The 18,592-nt window shown below is 36.9% G+C and overlaps 1 protein-coding gene across 5 annotated transcripts in view; it reads right to left on the bottom strand.

Annotated features, from left to right (window-relative positions):
- Nucleotides 1–18,592, bottom strand: part of cpeb3 (cytoplasmic polyadenylation element binding protein 3) — a 71,535-nt gene that overhangs the window by 28,022 nt on the left and 24,921 nt on the right. For 2 of the 5 annotated variants that reach the window (XM_059358886.1, XM_059358885.1), the window contains 2 exons: nucleotides 9,712–9,768; nucleotides 678–701 (listed from right to left, as the gene is read on the bottom strand). In XM_059358886.1, the coding sequence (XP_059214869.1) occupies nucleotides 678–701; nucleotides 9,712–9,768 (81 nt within the window). Of the gene's footprint in view, nucleotides 1–677; nucleotides 705–9,711; nucleotides 9,769–18,592 lie in introns of all 5 variants that reach the window. The other 3 variants (XM_059358887.1, XM_059358888.1, XM_059358884.1) reach the window with 2 other exon arrangements.

Raw genomic sequence — 18,592 nt, 5'->3', positions numbered from 1 at the left:
TTGTGTGTGTATATAGATAAATACACACACAGACAAGTGAAAAATAGCTTAAAAGTATATATTTGTATGTATGTGTGTGTATATATATATGTATATATATACATACATATACATACATACATATATATATATACATATATACACACACATATATATATATACATATATACATACATACATATATATATACATATATACATACATATATATATATATACATATATACATACATACATATATATATACATATATACATACATACATATATATATACACATATATACATACATACATATATATATACATACATACATATATATATATACATATATACATACATACATATATATATACATATATACATACATACATATATATATATATATATACACATGTATACATATACACATGTATACATATACACATATCTACATACATATACATACACATACATATATGTACATATATATAGCTATTTTTAACTTATGTGTGTGTATTTGTGTATACACATACACACATGTCTGTCTGTCTGTCTAGCGTGTCCTTGCTGTAGCGTTTTGTGTGACATCATCAGCAGGAGACGAAGGAGCCTGAGCCAATCCGGAAGCTCCACCGGCTCGGCAAGCAGAACCAGAACCAGAACCAGAACCAGAACCAGAACCAGAGTAAAAGGTTACCTCTTCGGCGGCCATAGCTCCGGGCTGCTTTCAGCACAGGGAGGAGGAGAAACACAGGGAGAGACAGAGGGGGCGGGGCAGGAGGACAGAGATACAGAGACAGAGACAACATGGGTTGGGTGGAAATACACTAAACCAGGAACATCTCTAACAACAGAGGAACCACATGGCCACACCTAGCTTCATCACCAGGAGGAGCATTATCTCAGGCTGGAAACCTGACCTGGAAAAATATCTGTTGCTTTTAAAGAAAAAAAATCCTGTCAGCTGTGGTTCCCAGAATAATTCTGCAAAAAATACAGTTCAAATGTAAACAACTTTACAGAACTACTTGTACATTTACTGGTATTCAGTGTACAATAAATAATAACTGAATGTTAATTTGCTGGTATAAACTGCACAATAAGCAAAATCTGCATGTAAATTTTGCATAAATAATTAGTATAAAAGCAGCAGCATCCTGTGAAATTAGCAGTAAACGACAGTATAATCTACAACTTTAATTAAAAAAAAAAATGTTTTAACCCTTTATCAGGCAAAGAACTATATTTGGTAACTTCAGGTAATATTTCGAGAAAAAAGTTGCAAATTTACTAGATTAAAGTGGCAAATCTGCAAGAAAAAAGTCGCAGATTTACGAGAAAAAAATGGGAAAAAAGCAACTTTTTTCTCATAAATCTGCACTTTTTTTTCTCGTAGATTTGCCACTTTAATCTCGTAAACTTTTTTCTCGAAATATTATTTTCATATGTTTTTTTTTACACATTCTGGCAGTATGTAATATCCTCCAATATTCTCTAGGGTTGAAATTTGGAACTTGCATGTATTTCAATGAGTGTCCTATTAAGGGTTAATTACTACAGTTTCAGGATGTTTATGTACAAGTTGTTCTGTAAAGATGTTGACATATGTTCTGTATTTTTCCGGCTATATTCTGGTAACCACAGCTGACAGTTTTTTCTGTAAAATCATTTTTCCAGCGTGCTTCAGCTGCCTCGGAAACAGAAACGTTGGAGATGTTTGACAGAGTGACGCTGCTCCGTCCCAGAACCTGAGAGATCATAATCTGGGTTTAATGAACCACAACGCCTCGTGTTCGTGATTATCTTCTGTGAATTTTCACAAATGAGGCCATAAAGGCGGAGAGCATGGAGGACTGCAGGTAGAGCAGGTTAGTGATTCTCAGGCCTGGTGGAATATTAAAGAGCAGCTGTGGGTCAGGTAGCAGGACAGGTGAGTGGAAACTTCCCACTGAGAGGAGAAGCCTCGGGGCTCTGAGGGGGGGGGGGACAGGATGTGATGTCACGGGTCTAAATCTGTGTAGAAATGAAGCTGCTGTGTTGTAAAACCATTTATATCTAATCAGCAGGTTAAAATTAGTCTCACGGTTCAGATTATTAATGCTCGCGTCACTCAGTGAGTCAAAGAGAAAGAAATAAAGATAATAACTGGGAGTTTTATTGGGGTCATCTTGCTTTTTTTCTTTTTCTTCAAGTTTTAGAGGTAGTGGAACTCATTTTGAAATTTGTTTCCAAAGTTTTTGCACTACACAGAACTGTGAACTTGTTTATATATATATGTGTGTGTGTGTGTGTGTGTGTGTGTGACTTTTTTTAATTTTATGTCTTTTTTATAATTTTGTGTCTTTTAAAATTATTTTGTGTCTTTTTAAAATTATTTTGTGTCTTTTTTTAGTAATTTTGTGTCTTTTTTTGGTCATTTTGTGTCTATTTTGTGTCATTTTGTGTCTTTTTTTTAAAATAATTTTGTGTCTTTTTGGTAATTCTGTGTATTTTTTGGTCATTTTGTGTCTTTTTTAAGTATATTTTTTTCTGTCATTTTAACTAACTATTTTTTTCAAATTTTAGAGACAATGAAACTAATTTGGAAAAATAAAATCTGAAGTCAAGGTCCATTCCTACTTTTTGCACTACACAGAACTGTGAATTTGTTTATATATAAATATATATATATATATACATATATTTGTTATGTCTATTGTCTATGTACAATAGCACTTTGCAATATTTATGTTGCAAAGTGCTTTAACTGTTTTATACAGTCATGGAAAAAAATATTAGACCACCCTTGTTTTCTTCAATCTCTTGTTCGTTCTATTATTAGTATTAGTATTATTAGTATTCCACCAACCAATGGGTGATGTCACGCTGGCTACTTCCACTTCTCATAGAGAGTCTATGCTTCCCCACATGACTACATTTCCACTGTTACATGGTGACAACTGAGCAATCACCATGACGATCAGCAAACACCATTCACTGAGAATTAACCAGCATGTGTCCCATGATCAGGAATGACTCATGCTCAGTATATTTAATGAGGAATAAAACTCAGCATCTGGTCCCAGGATTGCTTCTGATTGTTTCTCTAAAAAAACTTCCAACAAACGAGCTCAACTCCAACCTTGCTGCTGCAGAGACAATAAACCAAGAGGCTAAATGTGTCTGAGGATGGTGCAAATTCAGACCAACAGCAGGAGGAAACAGATCCTCCTGCTCTCTTTAAACCAGGGGTCTCAAACTCAAATTACCTGGGGGCCGCTGGAGAAGTATCCAAATAACCAAAAAAAGACACAAAATGACAGAAAAAGACACAATATAATCAAAAAAAGACTGAAAAAACACTAAATGACTTTAAAAAGACACAAAATGACCAAAAAAATACACAGAATTACCAAAAAAGACACAAAATCTTTTTAAAAAGACACAAAATGACCCAAAAAAAGACACAAAATGACCAAAAAAGACTAAATTACTTAAAGAAGAAACAAAATGACCCAAAAAACACAGAATTACAATATATATATAGGCCTATACAAAATATTACGAAAAAAGACACAAAATTATTAAAAAAAGACACAAAATTACCAAAAAAGTAGTTAAAGGGACCTTCCCCACACAACACGGTAAAGTACCATACCTATAAAACTCACATTAAACTTTCATATCAAGGTGGGGGCCACAGAATATCATTATGAGGGCCGCAACTGGCCCGCGGGCCGCAGGTTTGAGACCCCTGCTTTAAACCATCAGTCACAGAGCAGACTGGTGGCCTCTAAAACCAATAAGGGCCTTTTTAATAAGGGCCTTCAGCATTGTGAGGGCCCATTGTGTGACTGACCCTCCGGCTCCTCTCTGAGAATATATTATTGTCTCTGAGCCTCTTCTCCTCTATGTTTCATTAAAGATCTGGCTCTCTAACCTGAGCAGCTCTCTAAAGCTTTCCCTCTCACCGTCTGGACTCAGAACAAAGTCACCTAGCAACCAGAGAGACGAAGACACGCTACAGACAGAGAAACCGCCAGAGAGAGAAACTACAGAAACTACAGAAACTACACGAGGAGACGAGGGAAGGGAAGTGAGTGTTAGGGATGGGATAATTAATCTATGATAGATTAATGGTCGTTAAGAATTAAAAAAATTTAATCCATCTGTGTATTTTTTTATTTTAGTTTTATCAATTTTATGTCAATAAGCCAATGAGCTTAGAATTAAGTCGGATAAAGCTACAGTTTGCAAACTGGAAGTTCTTATATACATATATATGTATATAGCTGATATCTAGACATGGGTATATGTATATGTATATACCATGGGAAATGGCTAGAGCTCTTAATTTAAACTCTTATGATTTTTTTCCCATGACTGTATATATCTTTCATTTTGCCCATGTATACATACAGGAGTATGTATGAAAACCTAGCAATTAATCATTTAATTCATGGGTCTCAAACTTGTGGCCCTCGTGATGATATTTTGTGGCCCCCACCTTGATATGAAAGTTTAATGTGAGTTTTATATGAATGGCACTTTACCGTGTTGTGTGTGGAAGGTCCCTTTAGTTACTGTTTTTGGTAATTTTGTGTCTTTTTTTTGGAATTTTATGTCTTTTTTAATAATTTTATGTCTTTTTAAAATAATTTTGTGCCTTTTTTAATAAATTTGTGTCTTTTTAAAATAATTATTTGTCTTTTTTAAATAATTTGGTGTCGTTTTTTAGTAATTTTGTCTTTTTTTGGTCATTTTGTGTCTATTTTGTGTCATTTTGTGTCATTTTATGTCTTTTTTAAAATATTGTTGTGTCTTTTTGGTAATTCTGTATATTTTTTGGTCATTTTGTGTCTTTTTTTGGTCTTTCTGATACTGCCTCCAGCGGCCCCCAGGTAATTAGAGTCTGAGACTCCTGGTTTAATTGATCATTAACATTATTGATGCTCCAGTTGGCAGGTTTCTTCCCTAGTGAGGGTTCAGAATCAGTAGCAACTTTAAAGTGTGTTAAAGAGAGAGAGAGAGAGAGAGAGAGAGAGAGAGAGAGAGGGTGATTCCTCTGGGCGTGATGCGTTTGAGGTCTCCTGCTCTGCGTAGCTTCAAAGACTCGTCTACTGATTCTACTGAGCTGTCAGGTGAACAACAGCAATAAATCAGAGAAGAAGAACTCCTGCCTGCTATTATCTCCTCTTTCTTCTTCTTCTCTTTTAATGCAAACAGCAGCAGAGAGAGTACAGGTCCTCTCAGCGTGAAGCCTCAGAGCTAACGGGACCAAATGAAGAAGAAACACAAGAGGAAAACACTTTAAAGTAGAAAGCAAAGCTTCCTGTCTGTCTGCAGACATCACAGACTAGAGATCCCGTCCTGACAGACCGGGAGGATCCGGCAGATCTGGGCTCGCCTCACAATAATCCCACGACACAACAGTTTAACATCAATCTGTTCTCCTGAGGACATGAGCATGAAAAGAACAAACTGAGGACGGAGCATCGCTGGTGTCAAGATGAAAACGCTTCACCAAGAAACTTTTTATATGTTTCACATCCTGAACCTTTAACTGGTTCATACCCTGGAGGCAGTCAGGCCAGATATTAGAGATATTTAGCTCAGGTTTGAACTAAATGATACAAAGTAGTAGAGAACAAGGCCAAAAAATGTGCATGTAAGAGCTTAATGCTATATTCACTCCAATGTGGTAGAACTAGAGATCAGTCCTGGTCTCAGGAACACTTTCTGCAGGTCTCGGTCTCATAATAGACTGAATTTCTACTCGGTTTGGGACAAAACAGACTCTGGATTTTATTTTAAGACCGGTCAAGACCACAACTGTACATCTGAGCGTAGCAGCAAGCTTGAACAGCTTAAAAAGGGGCGACAATGCACAGCAGAGAGTTTTCACAAATCTGGTCAAATCAGGTGAAGCAGTAACACAGGCTGGCAGTTTTAGCCTTATTTATTAAGTTACATCAGGGGTCTCAAAGTCAAATCACCTTGGGGCCGCTGGAGGCAGTATCAAAATGACCAAAAAAAGACACAAAATGACAGAAAAAAACTAAATTACTTAAAAAAGACACAAAATGACCAAAAAAAAGACACAAAATTACTAAAAAAACAAACAAAATGACTGAAAAAACACTAAATTACTTAAAAAAAATATAAAATGACTGAAAAAACACAAAATTACTTACAAAAGACACAAAATGACCAAAAAAAGACACAAAATTATTTTAAAAAGACACAAAATGACCAAAAAAGACACAAAATGACCAAAAAATACACAAAATTACTAAAGAAAGACACAAAATTATTTAAAAAAGACACAAAATTACCAGAAAAAAGTAACTAAAGGGACCTTCCACACACAACACGGTAACGTGCCATTCATATAAAACTCACATTAAACTTTCATATCAAGGTGGGGGCCACAAAATATCGTCACGAGGGCCACAACTGGCCCACGGGCCGCCAGTTTGAAACCCATGATTTATAGCCTCATTTTTTGATTAAAATGTGTTTATTACACATTACTGGATGCAGATCAATACATTTACACTGTAGAGATGAAACCTGGTCATTAAAATGATTACAGATGTGATTTTTCCTGTTTTTTTCCTGTTTTTTTGTCCTTCAGTCAGTCAGTTGGTTCCTAATTGTTCCTCAGCTATCAAAACTTTGAGAACCGCTGCATTACATCATTTCTTTCACCATCCAAAACTGTCTAAAATAACCACTAATGCTGGTTTTCCCTGAGGTGGAAGTCCCAAATATTCCTCGCCAAGGAAATAATGATGGACAACATCCACTTCCAGCGCTACTTCAGGCAACCGTTGCCCAGTTTTATGATCTGTTGGCTAAAATCAGTTCCAGGATTTCTCATATTTCTCAGCTGTGGTTCTCTGCAGAGTGGTGGTTTCATAATTGGTGTCAAAGTCAATAAATCTAAATTAATCTGGTGAACTTCAGCAGCGTGAACCCAAAATAAAAAGAGTTTTTGATGTGATTTAATTGCAATATAAACAGACCAAAATGATCCGGAAATGACTACAGGTGCATCTCAATACAGTAGAATATCATAGAAGAGTTTATTTATGTCAGTAATTAAATTCAGAAAGTGGACATAGAACATTATATAGATCCATTACACACAGAATGAAACATTTCATGTCTTAATTTATTACATTTATTCTAATTAGAATGATTACAACTTACATTGAATGAAGACCTAAAATTCAGTATCTTAAAAAATTTGAATATTATAAAAGATCAATTTTAAAAAGTATGTTTAATATGGAAATGCTGGCCACTGAAAAATATGTCCATCTATATGACTCAATACTTTATGAGATTAAAGAGAATTTTAGACATTTTAAGGTCTTAAATTCATCGTTTTAAGGATATTTTATGAGATTTTAAGAGAATTTTGGACATTTTAAGGTCTTAAATTCATCATATTTAGGATATTTATGAGATTTTAAGAGAATTTTGAACAGTTTAAGGTCTTAAATTCACAAAATAGTATATTTTATGAGATTTTAAGATAAATTCGGACATTTTAAGGTCTTAAATTCACCATATTTAGTATATTTTATGAGATTTTAAGATAAATTTAGACATTTTAAGGTCTTAAATTCATCATATTTAGGATATTTTATGAGATTTTAAGATAATTTTGAACATTTTAAGGTCTTAAATTCACAAAATAGTATATTTTATGAGATTTTAAGATAAATTTGGACATTTTAAGTTCTTAAATTCACTATATTTAGTATATTTTATGAGATTTTAAGATAAATTCAGACATTTTAAGGTCTTAAATTCAACGTATTAAAGATATTTTATGAGATTTTAAGATAAATTTCGGACATTTTAAGGTTACATTCACCGTATTCAAGACATTTTATGAGCCTCTGAAAAGTCTGTCATCTATGTGACTCAATACTTGGTTGATGCTATTTGAGTTGGACTGGAAATGGACTATTCTATGATATTCTAATGGATTGAGATGCAGCTGTACATCATGATGCAGATTTGTAAAAAAAAAGAAAGAAAAAAAAGATCTGATTTTATGCTTCGTCAGTTCTGTCCGCAATACAATAAGCAAAAAACTCCTAAAGTGCTCGTTTCAGGGTTGAAAGTCGACATTTTTTCAACTGAAACAGTGAATTTCTCATCACAGGCGCAGAATTTGAGTCTATTCGTGTCTTTGCATCGACTTTGTGTGTCATCGCACCATGCAAAATAATTCGCTTTGTGTTTGGTTTGAACACAGCACAAGAAATCAGGTCCCTAAAGCGTCCAGAGGCTCCGAGCAGCAGCAGCAGCAGCAGAATAAGGGGCGGAGCTGGTTTCTCTTTCTGGCTCGTCTCCGTCACTGTTGGTCATCTGGGGGTCTAGTCTTACATGGAGGGTATTTATAGAAGAGCTATTCACAGTTCAACTGTGTTTGGCCCCAGACCTTAGAGGTCTGTCCTGGTTTTATGGTCCAGACCTTAGCAGACGGTGGGCTGCAGTTTAGGGGGTCTATGTAGCTGGAACCTGGAACCTGAACCTGGTCTCACAGGAATCCGTGGAATAGCCACGGAATCACTCAAATTTCCGTGAAACTGACACGGATTTGGCTACAATGCAAGTTAATGACATCATATCCCGTGGCTATTCCATGGATATTTGTTCCTATTGGTTTGTTCCAAGTCACGTGACTTTCAAGGTCCCGGCGGTCAGAACAAAAAACATGGCGGACAGTTCTCTCATTTTTAGTGAAAAAAATCAATATTTTGACTTAGTTTCTGCATAAAAATGGATTTTGATCACATTTCTAGCGAGAAATATATGTTTTATTTTCTAAATATTCCCTCAGTGAATGTACATAATCACTTTGTATGTTGGAATAGCCACGGGATATGACTGGCATTAACTTGCATTGTAGCCAAATCCGTGTCCTTGTCAATTTTGTGTCTTCTGGTCATTTTGTGTCTTTTTTTGATCATTTTGTGGTCAATTTGTGTCTTTTTTGGTAATTTTGTTTCCTTTTTTTGGTCATTTTGTGTCTTTTTTTAGTCATTTTGTGTCTTTTTGGGTCATTTTGTGTCTTTTTTAAGTCATTTTGTGTCTTTTTTGGTCATTTTGTGTCTTTTTTTAGTCATTTTGTGTCTTTTTTGGTCATTTTGTGTCTTTTTTTAGTCATTTTGTGTCTTTTTTTGGTAATTTTGTGTCTTTTTGGGGGGGAAACTTAAGGAAATATGCTGCTGCGTTGAATTATGGGAATGAAGGATCCAGCACTTTTCTGGAACTTCCTATTGGTTTGTTCCAAGTCACGTGACTTTCAAGGTCCCAGCGGTCAGAACAAAAAACATGGCGGACAGTTCTCTCATTTTTAGTGAAAAAAAATAAATATTTTGACTTAGTTTCTGCATAAAAATGGATTTTGATCACATTTCTAGCGAGAAATATATGTTTTATTTTCTAAATATTCACTCAGTGAATGTACATAATCACTTTGTATGTTGGAATAGCCACGGGATATGACATTAACTTGCATTGTAGCCAAATCCGTGTCAGTTTCACGGAAATCTGAGTGTTTCCGTGGCTATTCCACGGATTCCTGTGAGACCAGGTTGTGTATTTCACAGGAAATGACAGAAACGCTTCCCATTCTAAAGACCTTCACAAGGACAAGAAGCAGCTGAACATTTCTCAGTAAACGTTGATGAAATCCAACAAGGTTCCTAGAATGAAACGCTACTTACTATTCAGCGGCATGATGTGCTCTGCTCCAGGATGGTGGAAGTTGAGGCCCATACGTCCTGTTGAAGAGAAACAAGAAACCATTTTAACAAAAGAGGGAAAACGTGTAAATCACTGATAAAAGCCACTGTGTTGACAGACATCATATTTAATCTTTCTGCTGTGATGAAATGTTGAACATGAATAAAACAACAAATGTAGCCAACGTGATACAATGAGCACAGAGACAAACACAGACGACAGATGTACAAAACCAGGTGGAAACACACATTCCTTTGTTGTCACATATCTCATATGCACACACACACACACACACACACACACACACAAACAAAGGCTAGGAATCCAACAGAGCGTGCTTTCTGCTCTGGTGACAACGTTTGCATGTTACAAGGGCCCATCTGTCAGAGCGGAGAGAGGAGAGAGATAAGTCTTCCTGCTCGGGTTGGCACAAGTATCCATACTCAAAAAAGCAACCTGGTCTCTCAGGAATCCGTGGAATAGCCACGGATTCACTCAAATTTCCATGAAACTGACACGGATTTGGCTACAATGCAAGTTAATGCCAGTCATATCCCGTGGCTATTCCAACATACAAAGTGATTATGTACATTCACTGAGTGAATATTTAGAAAATAAAATATATTTCTTGCTAGAAATGTGATCAAAATCCATTTTTATGCAGAAACTAAGTCAAAATATTGATTTTTTTCACTAAAAATGGACACAAACCAATAGGAAGTTCCAAAAAAGTGCTGGATCCTTCATTCCCATAATTCAACGCAGCAGCATATTTCCTTAAGTTTCCCCCCAAAAAAGATACAAAATGACCAAAAAGAGACACAGAATGACTAGAAGACACAAAATTGACACGGACACGGATTTGGCTACAATGCAAGTTAATGCCAGTCATATCCCGTGGCTATTCCAACATACAAAGTGATTATGTACATTCACTGAGTGAATATTTAGAAAATAAAACATATATTTCTCGCTAGAAATGTGATCAAAATCCATTTTTATGCAGAAACTAAGTCAAAATATTGATTTTTTTTTTCACTAAAAATGAGAGAACTGTCCGCCATGTTTTTTGTTCTGACCGCCGGGACCTTGAAAGTCACGTGACTTGGAACAAACCAATAGGAACAAATATTAACTTGCATTGTAGCGAAATCCGTGTCAGTTTCACGAAAATTTGAGTGATTCCGTGGCTATTCCACGGATTCCTGTGAGACCAGGTTCCGAAAAAGTATTGATACTAAAACGTTGTATCCGGATACAATACTCATTTTCAAAAGTGTCGAGTATCTGAAGCTTGTTATCATAGTTGCAGCTTCTTTTTGCACAACTGTTTTTTATTATAAATATTTAACCAGTGGTTCTGTTCATTTTTAAATGTTGCATTTTTCTTTTTCATTTCTGTTCAATTTTGGGGTCTTTGTTTTTATCCTGGTGGTATCAAAAATGGTATCGAGTATCGAATATTTTCCTGAGTATCGGTATCAAGTTGAAAATTTTAGTATCGTGACAACCCTAGTCACAATACGGCAAGTTGGTAAAACTTGGAAATATAAATTATTGACATTTAGGGCAATAATGTAAGTTAGCACAACAAAGGAAGCCAGTTGTCTGCTCAAAAACAAGTTGGTGAGTTGTTGTTACTTATATCTTTAAGTTGGGGTTCACAACAAGGGACAATAGTTCTGATAACTCTTATTTCTTTGTTGGGAAATGAGGTCATTAGCGATAGCTAGCGGCTAACTGATGCTAGCGGCTAACTGATGCTAGCGGCGCTGTTTGTTACAGCTACAAGAGTAGCCATTAGTGTATCAATGCTAACTCAAAATTGTGGTCACAACATTAGCTGACATTTCATAGCGGCGTTACAATCGTGCCAGAGAAATTCAGAGTTGAGCAAACTCAAAAACAAAACTTAAAATATTTAGTTTAATTGTCCAACTTAAAATTTTATCGAAGTTTGTTGCCTTGAGATTTTGAGTTCACCCAACTTCTCTTTATTTTTTTGCAGTGTACTTCCTGGTCTTCCTGTTGTTACGGGCTGCGACAACAAGATAAACACTCTAAGGCAGAAATAGCTACCTGGCTTAGCAACAACACTGCAGACTCACTGTCAACATCGTTTGCAGCAGCAGCCACAGAGGCACACCCTCCATCTCTAACCACGCTAAATGAGGCCCTCAGTCAGAATACGCCTACACCAGCTCTCTGACTGAACACACAGCAGCCAGCCAGCAGCCAGCCAGCAGCCACCTCCAGTCAGTTAGCACAGACACAAGGTGAGGCAACACTTTTACACATTAACATGTAAAAGTCTCAGGTTCGTTGATTCGAAAAGCCCCAAAAAAAACACAACCGGAGAAACAAGACTGGCCTCGAATTAGGGCTAACACATTAGAATATCATAGGAAAGTTTATTTATGTCAGTAGCTCAATTCAAGTGGAAATAATACATCATATAGATCACAGAATGAAACATTTCATGAAACATAATTTATTTAATTTCTTGTTATATATATATATATATATATATATATTATGATTACGGCCTACAAAGTGTGTGTTTAAAGTGTGTTTAATTAATCTGCAGTCATTTAAAAAATGATTAGACCATCTTTTTCTTCAATTTCCTGTTCCTGGTACAACTAACGGTACATTTATTTGGACAAATATAATGATAACAAAAATAGCTCATTAGAGTTTAATTTCAGAGCTGATATCTAGACATTTTCATGGTTTTCTTGATAATGATTTTAGTTATTATCAAGAAAACCATGGAAAATGTCTAGATATCAGCTCTTGAATTAAACTCTTATGAGCTATTTTTGAGGTACAAATGTACCTTTTAGTTGTACCAGGCAATAAAATGAACAAGAAAATGGAGAAAACAAAGGGTGGTCTAATACTTTTTCCATGACTGTAGATGGCTGTTTGACTTGAACTGCTGGAAATGGACTTTTCCATGACATTCTAATGCATTGAGAAGCACCTGTAATATTTGGCAAATCCCCTTTAGATTGAATGAAACACAGCCACTGTGATCCTGCAGCTTTAACACTGAGGTGGTGGTGGTGGTGGTGATGGTTTACTGGTTTACTGCCAGTGCATGTTTCTCCGTACACTGTAAAAAAAAATCTGTTTAATTTACGGTAAAATACCAGCAGCTGTGGTTGCCAGAACATCACCGTAAAAAACACAGCGAGCGTATGTAAATGTAAATATCAGCAAAAACTGTAATTTATACTGAATAATCCCATTACTTTTAGGATAATTGTGTCATCGTGGTATTTCTCCATTAACTTTACATGAAAAACTTATATTTTTACAGCAAAACTGTGTGTTTTCTACAGTTTATGACGGTAGAATTTAAAGTTTTTTACTATTCTTTGATTGACAGTAATTAAAAGTATCTGCTACGGTGATGTACAATGTTTAATTTTACGACCTATTTCTGATGCAAATTGACAGTTTTTTACTGTAATTTCTACAAACATTTTTTACAGTGTATGCAACATGGACTTTGAGAGACTTTGAGAGACTCTGAGAGACTCTGAGAGACTCTGAGAGACTTTGAGAGACTCCGAGAGACTCCGAGAGACTCTGAGAGACTTTGAGAGACTCTGAGAGACTCTGAGAGACTCTGAGAGACTTTGAGAGACTCTGAGAGACTCTGAGAGACTCTGAGAGACTTTGAGAGACTCTGAGAGACTCTGAGAGAGTCTGAGAGACTCTGAGAGACTCTGAGAGACTCTGAGAGACTTTGAGAGACTCTGAGAGACTCTGAGAGACTCTGAGAGACTCTGAGAGACTCTGAGAGACTTTGAGAGACTCTGAGAGACTTTGAGAGACTCTGAGAGACTCTGAGAGAGTCTGAGAGACTCTGAGAGACTCTGAGAGAGTCTGAGAGACTCTGAGAGACTCTGAGAGACTTTGAGAGAGTCTGAGAGACTCTGAGAGACTCTGAGAGACTCTGAGAGACTCTGGGAGACTCTGAGAGACTCTGAGAGAGTCTGAGAGACTCTGAGAGACTCTGAGAGACTTTGAGAGAGTCTGAGAGACTCTGAGAGACTCTGAGAGACTCTGAGAGACTCTGGGAGACTCTGAGAGACTCTGAGAGACTCTGAGAGACTCTGGGAGACTCTGAGAGACTCTGAGAGAGTCTGAGAGACTCTGAGAGACTCTGAGAGCGCTCGGTTGCATGTTGCAAGCTGCTCTTGGCGCAAACAAGGTGACATGTCAAAAGTTTCCAAATTTGGCCTCAGAGTCAGATAGCGAGGGGACAGGACGGGGGCACGGGGCCTCCTCCTGCTCCTCCTGCTCCTCCTGGCTCCAAACCAGAGTCAAACTATCAGTTAGAGCTGGTGGAGGAGCAGAGGGCGGGTGGGGGAGGACGCCCTGCAGCGCCACAGATGTGGATTTCCACACTCCTCTCAGCCTGTCAGGACCCAGAAACACGAGGACTGCAGGGCAAATAGAGTGTGACAAGCCCATACATTCACACACACACACACACACACACACACACACACACGTTTTTGTGAACACGTGGATTTGGGCGACTAGTGTCACATTATGTTTGCTCTTTCCAACTTCATGAGGGAAGATTCTGCTGGTAAAAGTCATAAAAGGAGGAAGATCCAGTGGTGTCCTGACACTAAAAACTCCTGATCATGTGATTGGTAAACGTGTGGGTGGTCTGTTTGTTAGTCAGTGTTACAGGCCAAATGTCTGTTGGAGCCATATTGAACACTTAAATACAATTTGAAAATAAGTAAACTTGTTATTCAGTTAATTATGTAATTTTTTTATTTGTAAAATAAATTATTTCTGAGGAAAGGAACAAAATAGGGAACCAACTTAGTTTAAAACTTCTAAAGGAACTTAAAGATACTTATTTTATTTGTATTTGGGTGGCCAAGTGGCTATTTAATTTTTGTGAATGAAGTTTGTGGAGGTTAGGAGGCGGAGTGGAAACAGTTTTCCGACCAGACTCACGCATTAGAAAACACATTTAGAAACCATTGCATTAAGGGAAAATGTTTTATTTTGTATTGAAAATAAGGAGTTCTGTTTAATAAATATCAGAAGTGGATGAGCGTCTCTGTGCTGATTATTATAATGTGTGTCGGCTCCTCTGCAACCTAACCTGAGCTGCTAAAGGACAAAAGGGATTAGCCACTTTTCTGCTGGAAAAGTGATAAAAAGGAGGAAGATCCAGTGGTGTCCTGACACTAAAACCTCCTGATCGTGTGTATTGGTAAACGTGTGGGTGGTCTGTTTGTTAGTAGTGTTCCAGGCCAAATGTCTGACTGGCTGCAATGTCTTTCAGTGATAATCTCCGATAGCTCTCCAAACAGACCATGCACCATGACTCAGTAACATTGCATTTGGTTATGCAAAAAAAATGAAAAGGATCTAGGGCTGGGCAATATATCGTTTCTATCGCAACGTCAAAACAACAACGGCACCTTAACTTGCATCATGATTTGATGCAGAAAAGTTACAAAACAAGCTACAGTCATGGAAAAAATATTAGACCAACCTTTATTTTTCTTATTTCAGAATAAAATTGGCCTATTTAATTTCAAAGTTTTTTTTTAAATTATTTTTTTTTTTAAATGTGCACTTTATGTGAGCTTTGATTTTTTTTTTTTAAAAGGTACTCCTGTTGTTACAAAAACAGTATTTATATTCACTTAAACGGTTTCTATAAAACTACTTGTGTCATATTTGGCTTTGACTTTGACTGAACATTTGCTCTCACTTTGCGATAAAAATATCGGGATGTATATATAATATATTGATATTCAGCCTAAATATATCGGGATATGAGTTTTGGTCCATATGGCCCAGCCCTAGTGCTTGTGTACTTTACTGTTTAATTTAACGTTAGAAATGTCTTGTATTGTCTTCACCGTGGGAATAGTTAGAAACATAATTTCGATTGATTCGTATCTCTGACAATAAAGCTGACTTTGCCTTTGATGTGACAGAGAAATGACCGATATCGGGATAGAATATTTCTGCCATATCGCCCTAAAAGAACAATAAAATACTGCATTCCTTCTACAGTCCATTGAACACATCCATAATCAAAGCCATGACTTTGCTGATAGGAGGGCAAAAGTCACAGCAAACACTTTGGTGTGGGCTCGCCTTCTGGTCCCCATTAGTCACTTTGGGTGACGGAGGGGGACAGTTGCCCTCCTCAAGTCTTAGAATAGCTCTGGGCATGTGCCATCTGCTTCCCCCAGGAGTTGGGTGGCGGGGCCCGAGGGGCCCCTGAGTCGCTGCTGTCACTGCTCTTCTGATGACATTTCCTCACTGAGAGCCCGAGCTATTCTCAACCTCCCCGTGACGGCTGCAGGAGACACGCCACCAGCTTCCTCATGGACGATCAAACAGCAGCTGACAACCTGCACCGACCGGACGGGGACCTCACGGCCACCGCTTTGGTAGAAATGGATAAAGAGGAGGGGGACGTGGCCAGTGGCCGTCAATTTGGGATCTTGTGCCCCAATGTAGTCCAGTCGTAGCCCCCATAGGCCCAATAGTGAACCCAGAAATGTTGAGTACCCTAAAGTTTTATTGCAGAAATGTCATCTATAGGCCTAATGGATGGAATTTAACTTGGTTAAAAGTCACACCAGAGTGTTTGTTGTGACTTTTGCCCTCCTATCAGCAAAGTCATGGCTTTGATTATGGATGTGTTCAATGGACTGTAGAGGAATGCAGTATTTTATTGTTCTTTTAGGGCGATATGGCAGAAATCTTCTATCCGGATATCGGTCATTTCTCTATCACATCAAAGTCAAAGTCAGCTTTATTGGCAATTTTTCACATGTATCAGAGATACAAATTAATAGAAATTATGTTTCTAACTATTCCCACGGTGAAGACAATACAAGACATTTCTAACGTTAAATTAAACAGTAAAAGTACACAGGCCTGGGCGATATGGACCAAAACTCATATTCCGATATATTTAGGCTGAATATCAATATATTATATATATATATATCCCGATATTTTTAGCGCAAAGTGAGAGCAAATGTTCAGTCAAAGTCAAAGCCAAATATGACACAAGTAGTTTTATTGAAACCGTTTAAGTGAATATAAATACTGTTTATGTAACAACAGGATTACTTTGGGCAATTGTCATAATTAGCATAATAAGCCAAGACAAGATATCACCATGAAACTTTCTCAGTTGATTACTTATGTTAAGATGAGAAAAAAATCCTGTTATATAGTTATTGTGCATGGGGCACTTCATTTCTTAATCCGTGCGTCCATACGTCAACACTGCCTCCTGACCAGGTTCCCTAAAGGTTTTCACCAACTCAGACTCAACTCAGACCCCCAAGTATACATGTTTACTCTTGGTATAAATATTTTGAGCATGACTTTATCAAACGATACAGACAAAATTGTCTGTATGCAAATGAGCGCATATTTGATGAGATATGGCCTCATTTGCATATGTAAACATTAAAATACAAAAAACATGCAATACATTTTTTTCTCATCTTAACATAAGTAATCAACTGAGAAAGTTTCATGGTGATATCTATTATTTTTTTTTTTTACCCTATTCACCTGTGGTGTCTTGACTTTATTGGCTTATTATGCAAATTGCCCAAAGTGCAACTTTTAGCAACCAAGTTAAATTCCATCCATTAGGCCTATAGATGACATTTCTGCAATAAAACTTTAGGGTAATCAACATTTCTGGGTTCAAGAAATTACGACTAGACTCCGAGTCTGAGAAGGGAATCAATGAGAAGCGCTTAAACCTGCATTCTTTCTAATGGCCAGCAGGGGGCGCCTCCAAAGGTTGCAGAAAAAGTCTAAAGAAAATACCCTTACTTCTCTCTTATTTTATACCTCAGTAAACATTTTCCTAATGACTTTATGGTGTCAGTTGCTAGTTTTAGGTCCTCGTCAATACAGCATGGTGGCCATTTTGCAAATTTTGGTCCCATTAAAAGGAAATAAACAAAAATCTGCGGAGCTACCTTGTGATTTCTCAGTAGTTTCGTCTTAGAAAATGAACCCTTTTACAGTGTGTTACTCAGTGCATGAAAGTTAATTGAAACAATCTGGTGTCACAGCTGATGATTGAGAATTATGGAAGCACCTTGATTACCAAACTTTGCGTTGGCTAGTTAGCCATTAAGCTAGCATCCTCCCAGCTGGTTCCAAAGAAAATCCACATGGCAATGGCCTGAATGCCTAATTTAAGCCTTCAAAACCTCTTTTCTTCAGTTGACAAGAAACCAGATCAAATAAGGTTTAAAAACAACACCAGCTGTACAATTTAAAAGGCTGTAAAGGAACGACCCAGAAACATTAATAACAATACTCCTTTATGGTTTGCTTTGCTGGCTGGAGGGCAGCACCATCTTAATCTTTTAATCTAGTTAATTAACTACTTATTAGACCACCATTGTTTTCTTCAATTTCTTGTTCATTTTAATGCCTGGTACAACTAAAAGTACATTTCTTAGGCCATTTTCCATGGTTTTCTTGATAATAACCAAAGCCATTATCAAGAAAACCATGGACAATGTCTAGATATCAGCTCTTAAATCAAAGTTGTTACTAATTCTTAACCCTCACTAGGGATGGGCGTTTGGAAGAAACCTGCCAACTGGAGCATCTATGACGTTAACGATCAATTAATCGATTAATCGCTAATGTTTTTATACATACTCCAATATGTATACATGGGCAAAATGAACGATATATACAGTCATGGGGTAAAAAAATCATAAGAGTTTAATTTCAGAGCTGATATCTAGCCATGTCAATGGTTTTCTTGATAATGATTTTGGTTATAATAAAAAAAAAAACATGTCAAAT

The sequence above is a fragment of the Centropristis striata genome, chromosome 20 (assembly GCF_030273125.1).
Source record: "Centropristis striata isolate RG_2023a ecotype Rhode Island chromosome 20, C.striata_1.0, whole genome shotgun sequence".
NCBI lineage: Eukaryota > Metazoa > Chordata > Actinopteri > Perciformes > Serranidae > Centropristis > Centropristis striata.
This window is presented reverse-complemented; position numbering and strand designations above follow the sequence as displayed.